The 12833-nt window shown below is 44.7% G+C and overlaps 1 protein-coding gene across 2 annotated transcripts in view; it reads right to left on the reverse strand.

Annotated features, from left to right (window-relative positions):
• The window catches only part of NADK2 (NAD kinase 2, mitochondrial), a 28745-nt gene extending 16682 nt beyond the window's left edge, over positions 1–12063 (reverse strand). For both annotated transcript variants that reach the window (XM_064403465.1, XM_064403466.1), the window contains exon 1: positions 11568–12063. In XM_064403465.1, the coding sequence (XP_064259535.1) occupies positions 11568–11915 (348 nt within the window). In that variant the 5' untranslated portion in view covers positions 11916–12063. The remainder of the gene's footprint in view (positions 1–11567) is intronic.
• Positions 12064–12833: the final 770 nt, after the last annotated feature.

Consider the following 12833-nt stretch of genomic DNA (forward strand, 5'->3'; position numbering starts at 1 on the left):
GATGTTAACCAAAAGTAGTCTATAAATACATTCATAGTGAAAGTGATCCTGCTTTGAGCAGCAGGCTCCTGATGCTCCTTCTAGCCGGAATTAATCTACAATTATACTGTTACTGCTTCCTTTTCCATGAACAGTTAAAACCAATTTATCAGCAGAGAAACAGAACTTCTTCTAGAGTTTGTCCAGAGGAATTCATCTGTGCCAGAAGCTCTAAACAGCTACTTCCAGCAATTTATTCAAGTGCCTTTATTCAAAGTTTTACACCATTCCAAGAGAAAGTGGTGCCAGACAGCCTTGTCTAATCCCATTTTTGTACTTCTCAACTCCAGAGAGAAGGGGAGAGGACTGTAAGAATATGACATTTGAAGTCAACCACAGTCCAAAACCCAGGAAATGAAATCTTTATTCATCTGACACCGATTAATGTCAAGCAATCTAACCATGAGCTAAGCATGCAAGATAGACTTAGTACCAAAGTAGTTACAGACAAGAATGCAATTGGCTGCTCTGGAACTGTTCCACTCTGTGTATTTACAATTAACAATTAACTTGCAGGAACAAGATCTTCAGGTGGTCTTAGAGCTAGGATCAGGAAACCACTTCCAACAGAGACTCAGAGGCTGCCTGGATTTATCAAGAGCAGTGTGAGCAGCTGCCTGCCAGCTATGCATGATCACACACAGACTCAGGTATGTGGATGATCAGAAAACATCCAGATAAATATTGCAGGTTTTTTCAAAGGTTGCTTGCATTGGTTTACTGGGATACAAGGTGTTATGTCTCATTAATTACCTTACACACTTAAATATTTTGTTTCTACTCCTGAGCCTGTGCACCCCGGACACCTCTTGGTCTTGCAGAGTCCATGGTGTTGCGCTGTGAACTTGAACGATGCCCTGTAGGCTCTGGGGAGTGAAAGATTACACTGGGCTATGCTAGTTACAGCACAGCCCATTGCCAGGTCTGCTGACAGCCTCCCATCATCCACGTGGAGGGGAAAGGAAAAGGTGGAAAGGAAAAAAGGAGGTATTTGCCTCCCATAGACATCTGCTGCTGAGCAGCATAGGTCTAAATTGGTAGAAAAATTTTCAATTGCACATTCGAAGCACAAGCTCATCTTGCCTTACAACAAGAATTCCACAATCAAACCATTTCCAAAAAAACACCATTACTAAAATCAGGGTTCCTCTAGAAGTATCTGCAGCAAATGAAACAAGCACCTGACAAGCAGACTGCTGCGACAGCACACTTTTTTCAGGCTGCTGTTAGTTCTGCACAAAATAGAAACCATAAACTCCATCTTGCAATTTTATGTACCTCATTTATTTGGCTAATTTGTCAGCATGCTATCTTTCAACTTGATGGAAGAGAGCTTTTATCTCTGAACAATAACAACGTAATATCCTCTGTGTGATCATTTGCAGGTTTTTGAGCCATCAACATCAGTGGTAAACCAACAGCAAGCTTTCCCCTGGCATCACCAGGAAGGAGAGGTATGGGTAGTGCCATTGCTATGGAACAGAGTCTGTTCTGTAACTTATATTTGCCATAGCTGAGTTAAATTATTTCATCAACAGCTTCAGAAAACAGAAGAGGTTGCTCAGCAAATAAACTATCAGTATTCTGGATGAACCATTTCAGGAGCACACATTGAATGTGTAGATCTCCTCTAGACACAAATACAGAAGGCAACACAAAGCCAAATGACATCAGAATACCCTCTGCTGTCTACCTATGTGGATTATGACTCTTGATTTAGAAAATGGAAAAAGCCATAGCTGCGTCCTACTGGCATTGCTCATTAAGCATTAGAATAAAAGAGTGTGTTCTGTCAATACAGTAACATGGATATTGTCTGGAGTGAATTTGTCAACCGAGCACCTTCTGCATCTCATCCTAGCAGAATCACAAAGTTATTTGGGTTGGAAGGGATCATAAAGATCATCTAGCTCTGGCTATCCTGTTCTAGACAGGGACACCTTTCACTAGATCAGGCTCCTTAGAGCTCCATCCAATCTGAACTTGGACACTTTGATAGATGGTGCATTCACAAGTTCTCTGGGCATCCTGTGCCCGAGCCTCACCACCTGCACAGTAAAGAACTTCTTCCTAACAGCTAAGCTGCATCTTCCCTCTTTCAGCTTAAAACCATTCCCTGTCAATACACTCACTTGACAAAGTCCTTGTTCAGCTTTCCTGTGGAGTCCCTTCAGGTACTAGGAGGTGCTATAAGCTCTCCTTAGAGCCTTGTCTTCCTGAGGCTGAACAGCTCAAACTGTCTTGTCCTCACAGGAGAGGGGCTCCAGTCCCAGGATCATCTTTGTGCCCCCCCACCTCCCCAGACTTGCCCAGTAAGATTAAATGGAACTTTTCAGATGTACTTTGGCCTTATATGAATGCATATATATTGCCATTACTAGCATTACATGCTTAATTTACAGCACTAACCTTCATGCAGTCTTAAACTGCACCAAGGTGGAGTTAATACCAATCACTTATTTTACAACTGTTGGTCACTGAGGAGTTAAACTAAATGTCTGACTAGAAAGAAGAAAAAAAAATGGGGGAAAAAAAAGAAAAAAACCCTAACAACAAAAAGCATAGATCTAGAAACAATTACTCTCTTAAATTTCCACAATGAACTTGCCCACACATGCACCCCAGCTCGAAAACAAGGACAGGTCACTGCTTTACAATCTACATCATTTCTACAGAAAGAACCACCAAACAATACAAACTGATTTAGAGAACAACAGCTGAATAGAAAAAAAAATCTGTATTTTAAACTCAAAACAAAAATACAATGAGCACTACCATAACAATCTGTCTCTAAGCAGAGTATGGCACTTTAAGTCCTGTACTTTCAGAAATTGTCTCCTGAGATTTAACCATGCGTCCCAAGTATAGACAAAGTTAGTATTCAGTTTTGCTCTGCTTAAAAGAAACAAGATTTTGACAGACTTACAGAAAAAATATTTTTCTCAATACATAAAGGTTAGAACTAGAACAGCTTTGAATATAGGACGTGTTTGAAGCCACCTCTTAGCATTCCTGACTAAACTTGACTTTCATTCAAAACTTCCTTAATTATCAAAGACTGTCAATCTACAGGCAAGTAATTATCATACGTTCTAGTGTTAACTAGTTAAGACAAAGCTTGATCTGAAACACTAAAAACAAATGCAGTTTTCTTCACAGGTCAGGCATACACTAAACTTCTGGATTTCTTAGGAGCTGTAATGAAATATTAACCTTCTCTATTTCAAAATGTAAAAATAATCCACATACAAGTACATGGGATTAAAGCATGGTTCAGCTTCCGAATCTTAGATAATAAAATGCCAACACCAAAACAGATAAACAAACTGAGAAGCTAGCCTTAGCAGAACCTGCCCAACAGGAACTTGTACCTTGGAGACACATTTCAAGTGTCCCACAGAAAAGGCTCTCCTAGGGCAAGGCACAGCAAGCTTGAACCACAACACCAAATTGTTAGAGTTTTTACCAGCCATCAGCTGGAACTGACTGGGGAGCTGAATTTGGTGGCTGTACACAACAGACACCCAGGTTTGGACATGACACTTTCATGGTAAGCACACCTATCCTCAATTTTAGCAGAAAACAAGTACCATTTGTGAGCTTCAATTGCTGTATTCACACCCGTGACAGCACATTTGCTGACAACACCAGACACAGAGAGTGGAGGTGTCAGCCATGGGACCCTGACAGGATTGAGGACTGGGTCTGTATAAACCTCACAAAATTCAACAAGGCCAAATGCAAGAGGCTGCACTTGGGTTGGGGCAATACCAATACTAGCTGTGGGATGAAGGGATTGAGACCAGCCATGGAGAAGGACAAGGTGTTGGTGAATTAACAGCTGGACATGGCTCAGCAATGTGAGCTCACAGCCCAGAACGACACCTCAGGCTGCATCCAGAGCCCCGTGGGCAGCAGGGCAGGGAGGGGATTCTGCCCCTCTGCCCTGCTCTGCTGAGACCCACCTGGAGCACTGCATCCAGAGCTGGGCTCCAGCACAGGAAGGGCATGGACCTGCTGGAGTGAGTACAGAGGAGAAACACAAAGATGATCAGAGGGCTGGAGAACCTCTCCTGTGAAGACAGGCTGAGATCTTTAATATTCCTCTTTTCATAGAAGTTGCCTGACTTTTTAAAAGGGGAAATGTGGTCTAATTGTTCTTGCACTAGAAATAGTAAATGCAGATCTCATATGGTTTGGCTATAGATGAAGACTCAAGACAGTAAGGCAACCATATTAAAAAAAAAAAAACAACCAACCAACCAAAAAAAAACCCACCCAAAAAACCCTTGTAAAATTTAAGTATTTATTGAAAAAATCCAGACTTATTGAATATTAACATTTGATAAATCACTGACTTAATGGGGCAGGTTGACCCTGACTGGCTGGATGCCAGGTGCCCACCAAAGCTGCTCTTATCACAGCCCTTCACAATGAGATGGGAAAGAGAAAATACAAGGAAAGGCTCACAAATTGAGTTTAAGACAGGGAGAGATTAATCACCAGCTACCATCACAGACTAAACAGACTCAGCTTTTGGAAATTAACTGAATTTATTATGAATCAAAATCAGGGCAGGATAATGAGAAGTAAAACAAATCTTAAAAACGCCTTCCCTCCATCCCTCCATTTGTCCCAGCTCTCCCTCCTCCCCTACTCAGCAGAACAGGGACATGAGCACAGGGGATACAGTCAATTCATCTCAAGTTGTTTTGGACACTGCTCAACTAGAGGAAGCTCTTTCCCCTACCCCAGCCTGAGATTAACCCATTTTGAGACATCCAGCTCCTTCAAGGGCCTGCAGTCCAGCTCATTCAGACTTGCACAAGTGCTCTGAAACCCTCTCTAAAGCAAACCTTACAACCAGTCTCAGTGAACCGAGCGAACTTCAAATGCACTGGCTTCTGATAATTTATTAGCTAAAAAATCCAATCCATAAAGGCATGGTTCACAGGAAGACTTTAATAATGAGTATTTACTTTAATTAAAGCATTAGAGAAACCAATCAGGCTCCTGAAAAAAACTCCTACTGTGGATCAGAAGTACCAAGGCTCAGGTTTAAGTCTCCCATAAGGCCTCGAACATGAATCAAGTTTTCCAATACAAACTTCTGTTAAGCTGCAAGTCATAGCATTAAATCCAATTCCTCCTCCCTTCCCAGTCTGGATTACTACATATTGCACAGGCTCTAGCCATTTACTTTAAAAAAAATGTGCTAAGCTAACCAATGCAGTAAGTCAGTACTTACCACACAAGAAAGGCAAGAAGGCTGGAGTTACCTGACCAGGACTACTGACTGAGTTACTAACTTGCTGTCAATTACTCAGTATTTTTCCCCATATTGTTCCTGACTACTTGCTATGTTTCCATACCAGATTCCCCTGCATCACCACTCATACTGCAGAAGTCCAGAGGACTACTTTAGCTAGGAGTATTTTTTCCTTCTATTTCCTCACTTTCTTCTTCAGTAATTTAGACCCCCACTTTCATTACACCATCACAGCAAGCCTTCAAATGCTGCTGTAGACTAATCTATCTTCTGTAGAAGGAGGACTATAAAATATAGATATTGTGGCTTTTTGTAAACCATTACTTCTGTAATAGCTGACTTAACTGCTACATGATGTTTGAATTTTTACAGAAATGCTGCTTTAGGGCAAGAGTTTCATTCATACATGAAAAAAAGTTAAAATGCCATGAACTGTTTTCTAATTGTTCAATCACCACATTAAAGCATTATTGTCATTTTAACCACATCTGAAGAATACACATAGTGGTTTGCAATTCAAAGGCTAAGGCAGAGCAAATTATTGCGTTAACTATAAACAGTGCTGTAACTATAAACTGCTTTCTTCACTAACAGATTTCTAGAAAACCTGTGCAATCCAGGCAATTCAACCATTCTCATTAATTCAGCACAACACCAACATGATGCCATAAATCACAACTAATGAAGTACTTAAAACCAGCATTAAAGTCACTTCCAAGAAGCAGCCTTCAGCTGTATAAAGCATAGTATGATTGGTGATATAGTCCCAGAAGTTTAATTTAGGAGAATTACACTGAAATGCCCTACTTTTATATCTATTTGCTATATGTGACTGAGTATACTTGAATGGTGTACTGGAAAAATAAAAATATCGCATTTAATTCTTTCCATCATTTTCCAGACCCCTTTTAGAATAACAATATAGGGGAAACAATTTAATAAAAGAGATGCCAGTACATGACTTAATACTGATGCAAATATATCAAATTTCAAAGGTAAATATAAACAAATGCACACCATGTTTGTGTAACTTGAAAAGCATTTACACCCATCTCAGTTTCCAGAGGATTAGTTCAAGAATTTTATTTCTGAGAAGTGTCTTTAGCTTTATATAATCCTAGTGGAATATAACCTGTGTCTTGAATTCTGTATGTTTCAATTCACTAAACTGAGTTAGTACATCTCCCTCTTTTCAGGATAAGGTAGAGAACAGTAGAGTCCTAACAGCTTTAAAACACTTTATGTGCCTTGTAAAAGAACATCCACTGAAAAAATTCACATTACAATGTAAGAAGAGATGGGTAGTTTGAATTCAACAGAACACTGAAAAACTTCACGGTATCACCTCATTCATTAAGGAAGTTTCTATTTAAAGATACTACCTTCAAGTACACCCTGTACATCTGAATCCACAAGAAGACACAGGGTTAAATGCCCTCATACTTACTGGTTTTCTGAAAAGCAACTTTTTTTTAGTTGTCTGTTAAATTACCAGATTTAAAATTAGAATTCAGTTGAACTTTGAAGTGTGCATATTGCTTTTTCATTCTGCTGCTTTCTTTGCATTTGCAAAAATCCCAGTATTCAGAAAATATGTGAGTAGCACTTTCAAACTAAGTGTTTCAGAGGATCACAGGCATCAGCGCAGTCTTCTAAACCAGAAATCTAAGAACAAAATACCTGGACATTTTCCAAAACAGTATCTTCAGGTAGTAGTATAAGAGTTACAACCCTGTAATATTAGTACCTAGGAAAAGTAATTCAGAAGTAATACTAAAAGGGTATCTTTCACTACTTAATATAAAAAATAGCAAATAATTTTTCTGTAATTAAAACCAAACATCTATCACCTGTCAAGTTAAAGGTAAAACAATACATTTCCCACAAGAAGGAATTTTCTAAGAGACATGAAAACTTTACTGCACAGACTAGCAACAACTGGTGCTGTACACATCGAAATTAGGAGCGGAAGGATGGGAGGATAGTGCTCTGCTACACACACCCCCCACACCGTCCTGGGGGGTTGTTTTGGCACACAACATAGGGGCCCCAGCTGAAGCTTACCTACCTGCTGGGCAACACTCCTTCCTTGCTTCCTGGCCAGCCCTGCTCAGGATGTTGCTGCTGCCCTATGCATCCCCTGAGCAAGTTCACAGCAGCCTCATACAGGGGAGGCAATATCCTGCCAACAGGTTACCTCTTCCCTACCCAGACACCAGTTTTCTATAAAGCGGTATCAGCTTCACATCACTGAGATTACCATCCCTAGCAATTAGCTGCAGTGGTCCAAAAGAACCAAAACTTGTTTCAAACCTCCAACTTGCCCTCCCTCCCTTCTGCAAATAAAGACACATAAACCAGCCACAACAGAATATCAACTCTAGTCCACACTGAACAACTTCCTTCCAATTAAGACCAAGACAAACAACTTTTCAGATGACAAGACACTTTCAGAGATAATTAGAAGTGCATATGAAATGTGTTTGGACAGGTAAATTGTTCATCTTCCCTAAATACCTTGCAGCTGTGAGAAGACAGCAACTTGCCACATCTGCACTATCAAAACAAGTCAGGAAACATGCTCTACCTATTACTGGGGCATTATATTCTCTTAGTTCACGTAAGGACAACAGCAGTGGTTCCTCTGCATGGATTTTCTGAGAGTGAAATAAACAGAACATGAAACAACCTTCAGTATTAGTTGACTGGATCATTCATTTTTGTAACTAGTCATATTTAGATGCTAATCCCAGTAAACCAGGTCACAAGAAATGCAAATTGCTGTCACTTCTGGTAAGCAAACTGTTTGTAGGGACTTGGGACAAAGATTAGTATAACTTGGTAACTGCACATTTTAGAAATCCAACAGCCCCTCAAATTTCTTAAAAGCAAATAGAGTGTTTAGTAGATCTGCAGAAGTAGCCCTTGCTCCATCATTCCACCATTAGTTTTGCTCTTCTGCCCTCTGGACTGCTTCTTTACCTCTCCTATCTCTGTCTGCAGAGAGAAAGAATTCTGGAATTGTGACCCTGAAGCTTTTGATTTTGAAACATTTCCTAGTGTTTGTATAATACAACTCAGTGTACAAAAATAAGGCCACAGAAGGGTTTAAGCTACAGGTGCCCAGGGCCTTTATGGCTTATTAGAAATATCAGTCAGCCACCTCCATTACTGGTGTTCTATTTCCTGGAGGATACTGTGATTTATACTCTATAAATCATAGATAATGATATATACTATGATTATATCATATTTTAGTACATATTGGTGTATGCCAATGATTCATCTTCAGCCTCCTTAAACATGGAACAAATCTCATCTCATTAGGATGTGCGCCCAAAGGCACCACCATTTCTAAATTAAGTTACTTACTGCATATTCAGCCTTCATACATTAACACACTGATTGAAACAGCTACATTCAGGACTGCTCTCCTGTCCTGGTGATCAGGCAGAACTGATTAAGCCCACAATTTTCATTAATTGTGCTATACTGATATCTGAAGTTCCCAAGTACAGACATCAGCTATCTTCTAGAAACTTGCAAACATCTCTTTTGCTCACAACAGGCAGGCAGCAAGCCCAGGTATGGTTGCTCAATCTAAACCTCCAACACTGCCTTGAAACTGAATTTCTGTATTTCAGATAGCCAGTGTCTGGACATGACAAAGGATGACAGCACCATGCTCTTCCTTTGGTGCTGGCTCCCTTACACCAGAAACCTCCTCCAGGATCATCCAAGCCTGAGCCCCTGCAATGCAACCCTCATCACCAACACATCTGGGTCAGCCAGCAGCTCCGAGCTTTAAGGGAGCCAAACCTCTCCTATGCTCTTTTGCTTTCACTCTTTGCCTGTACCCAGCCTGAGGCTTTCACACTAACTCAACTCCCACCCTGCCTTCTGTGTGGCCCTTCAATACAACTGAGCTGCAAACCCAAAGACATGTGCCTGGGCTCATTTCTGAGATCAGCTGCCTTGGAGCAGGTTCCGAAGTCTCCCCAGGAGAAAGGGAGACACAGGGAGCATGGACTGCAGCTAACACCAGGGAACAAAATGCACCGTGTTCCCAAGCTGCCCACAATGGCACTGTGGGGGAAGGACACTTCACAGCAATCACCCTGCTACAAAGTGAGCTCCCCAACAGTCAGGATAAGAGTCTTCTGAACCTTCACATAATATATTCAGTGAGGCTGCCATTAACTCAGTCTGAGGAAAAAAATCTGAGACCAGAGTCACAGCAGAATGCAAATACTGAAATTTTTACAGGTTAGCTATAAAATTTAAGAAATGGGCAGCAAGGATAATTACTTTGCTCTCTTATTTTCTGTTTCAAAAACAAAATTCTGCAATACCTTTTCAATGTGCTCTTGCACAAATCTTTGTATTCCCGCCCATACAGCAAGAGCTTAACTCAATATTGCTACACACAGAGTTAGGCAAGTTGGGCTTTGTCTACCTGGTGACACCAAGTTTTATTGCTGCAATTCATCACAAGGGAGCACTTTAAGGGGAAAGGTAGATATTTAAAAAGCACCAATCCTAGAAAACAAATTCTAGAACTGTCATACATACCAAGAATTACTATGTACCTGTAAGTTTCTCCAAAAGGACAAACTCTAAGGTGTTTCTGCAACTATTACAATCACCCACTGAGGTCACAGTTATTTCTTTAAAAATGCATACTGAAAGTGATACAGGTTACCCATCATGCAAAATATGCATTCTCATGAAAAAAGAAACTGCAGCTACCACTACATTCCGTCATGAGCACCTTAAGGGATGTGCAGTGCTGCCCATGGATTCATTGTCCCAATCCTGCCTGTACAAAGGAGTTAGGGAAAAGTAACCAAACCCAGTCTGCTTTTCCTGGGCTTAGCTGCACACTGAGGACAACTTCTACATTCAACAACAAGAAATAATTTCTCACAAAAAACTAAATGAAAAGTCTTACTGCGGAGCTGTGAGAGACCTTTTTCCCCCTTAACTACTGTACAAAAGGAAGTAGCAGGACATCTCAGCAACAGGAAGCTACATGAGAATCAACACAGACTTCAACTTGTCGAACTGTAACTACACAGCTACACAAAACATGTAAAAAACGTCTGGACGGGAATTCCATAGGAGGCAGAAGACCAAGTGAAGCACATCGACATTGCTGTAGATACTGTACATTTTATCCTGACTCTTTACAGAGCAAGGCTATGCAGCCATTTGTCCTTGCTGCATAACTTAAGCACATATACCAGTTTAGTCCAAATGTTGCAAAGTAACAGAGATCTAAAGTATTTCCAGTTGTATGAGACCAAAGACTTGACAGATACAAATGAATCTGTGAACAAATTAATGCAATGGACTTATTCAAAATGAAGGCATATTAGTATGAGCTCATGACATGGACTTCACAGACTGCTGGCAGCCAAAGTAATTCCTGCAGGTACCATCTCTCAGCCCTCTGGTGGCAGATGAACACTGGAAGACAACCACTGGGTAAAGGGAGATCTGGGTGAGGTCACTGATTATGATGGAGATGAAGACAACACGACACTGGGTGGACATATCAACTCTCAGAGACACTTGATTTCCCGAGTATACCTTCAGTAATGGACCCTGACATTAAAGGTATTCTTACAGATTAAGGCTTCTCTAAAAACTGTAGCAAGAAAGGTGGATCTGAGAGACATCTGGCTGGCTGAATGGAGGAAAATACGTAAGGATGGAGTGAGGATGTGAAGCAAGAAAACGGAGGAAATGCGAATCAGTCCACGCTAAAGCAGAGGGGATTTTTGGCAACGCTGTGCTTTTACTCAGCATGCACTTCTCTAATCTTTATACTACATACAGAAAGAAAACACTGCAGTTTGCTGGGGGCTGCTGGAATCCCTCCGAGGGTAAAACCCAAACACGCTTACTACAAAAGTCTCTCGGCAGCCTGCAAGCGATGGATGTGCAGAGGCGCGACTCGCGCCCCTCTCCAGGCCGTGCCCCTCGGCGGCTCCATCGGGATCGGGGGCCCGGGGAGGGAGCGGCGGGAGCAGGGCCAGAGCGCGGGAACGCGGCCGCGACCCCGCTCACCTCCACGGCCGCCGGCTCCGCCCCGCCAAGGCCCGGGAGGCACCAGGGACACTCGGACACGGTAGCCAGGCGCGGGGCATCACCCCGGTCATCCCTCGCCGGAGCCGGGCATCCCCCCGGGCACCCCCCCACCCCGGCTGCAGCCCCGCCCGCAGTGTCCGGACCGCCGGCCCCTCCCGCCGCTCACCAGCTGCTTCAGGTCCTCCTCAGAGAGCCCGGCGTAGCGGTACCGCTGCTGCTCGAACTCGTACCGCGTCGTCTTCACCACCACCACCACCCGCGACGGCCGGAACCCGCCCCCCGCCGCCCCCGGCCCGCACGGCGCGGCGCCCGCCGCCCCCCGCCCGGCCGCTGCCGCCGCGGAGGGGCTCAGCCCGCCGAGCGCGAGCAGGCGCCGGTGGGCGCCGCCGAGCAGCGGCAGCCCCGGAGGGGCGGAGGAAGCCGCAGTCCGCTGGCAGAGCAGCGCGGAGCGGCGAGCTGCCGCCCGGCCAGCGAGGCGGAGGCGGCCACAGGGGAAGCCGCAAGAGAAGAACATCTCCCGGGCTGTGCGCCGCTCCCCGGGGCGGGCGCGGCGCTGCCGGCGGCGGCTGCGGCCGCTCTGCGGCGGCGCCCGGCACACATGGCCCGGCCGCGCCCGCCGCCCCGCCCTCCCCGCGCGCAGCCGCCGGCCCCGCCAATAGCGAGCGGCGTCGCCGGGTACACGCCCCTCTAGGGGGCGGGGCCTGGGCGCCGGCCCCGGCGCGTGCGCCCTCCCCGGCCAACCGGGGCACAGCGCGCGGCGCGCGCGCGCCCCACCCCGCGCCCCGGTGAGAGCCGCCTGCGCAGGCGCAGAGGCGAGCCCCCGTCCCCTCCCCGCTGCCCCGCTCCCCGCCCGCCCCTGCTGGGCCCCGCCCCGGGGCCTGGTGGCGCGCGGGACGGGGCGCGCGGCACGTAGGCGGCGCGCGGCGGATGTGCTCGTGCTCCGTTCCTCGCGCGCCGTGAGGGGTTCGGGACCGGCCCCCGCCGTGAGGGGACAGTGACGGTGTCCCCAGTGCTCCCCAGTGCTCCGCCGTGTCCCAGGGCACAGCGAACAGTGTCCCACCAGTGCCCCACTAGTACTCTTACTAAAGTCCCGGGAGGCAGCGATAGTGTTAAAGAGATAAAGAGGAAGAAATTACTTGGTCTCAGATCGCGTGTGTGGAAATCTCACGTGTTGCTGGTCCTGTCCTCGGTCTTTGTGATAGCTTTACAGCACCGCAGAAAGGCAAATACGAACTGATAATAGTTGCATTAGGGAAACCTCAGATACCTTTGGGCAGTAGACGGGAATTCTGAGACCAAGCAGTGTTCTGAGAGTAAACAGTGTTCCTAAAGAGTGTTCCTAAACAGTGTCCCCCAGAAAATAATACAGAAAGGTGGGGAAACACAGCACGTGCTGTGTTTTAGAAGGACCAAATCCTGCATCTGGTGCGGA

This window comes from Passer domesticus, chromosome Z, assembly GCF_036417665.1.
Source record: "Passer domesticus isolate bPasDom1 chromosome Z, bPasDom1.hap1, whole genome shotgun sequence".
Lineage (NCBI taxonomy): Eukaryota > Metazoa > Chordata > Aves > Passeriformes > Passeridae > Passer > Passer domesticus.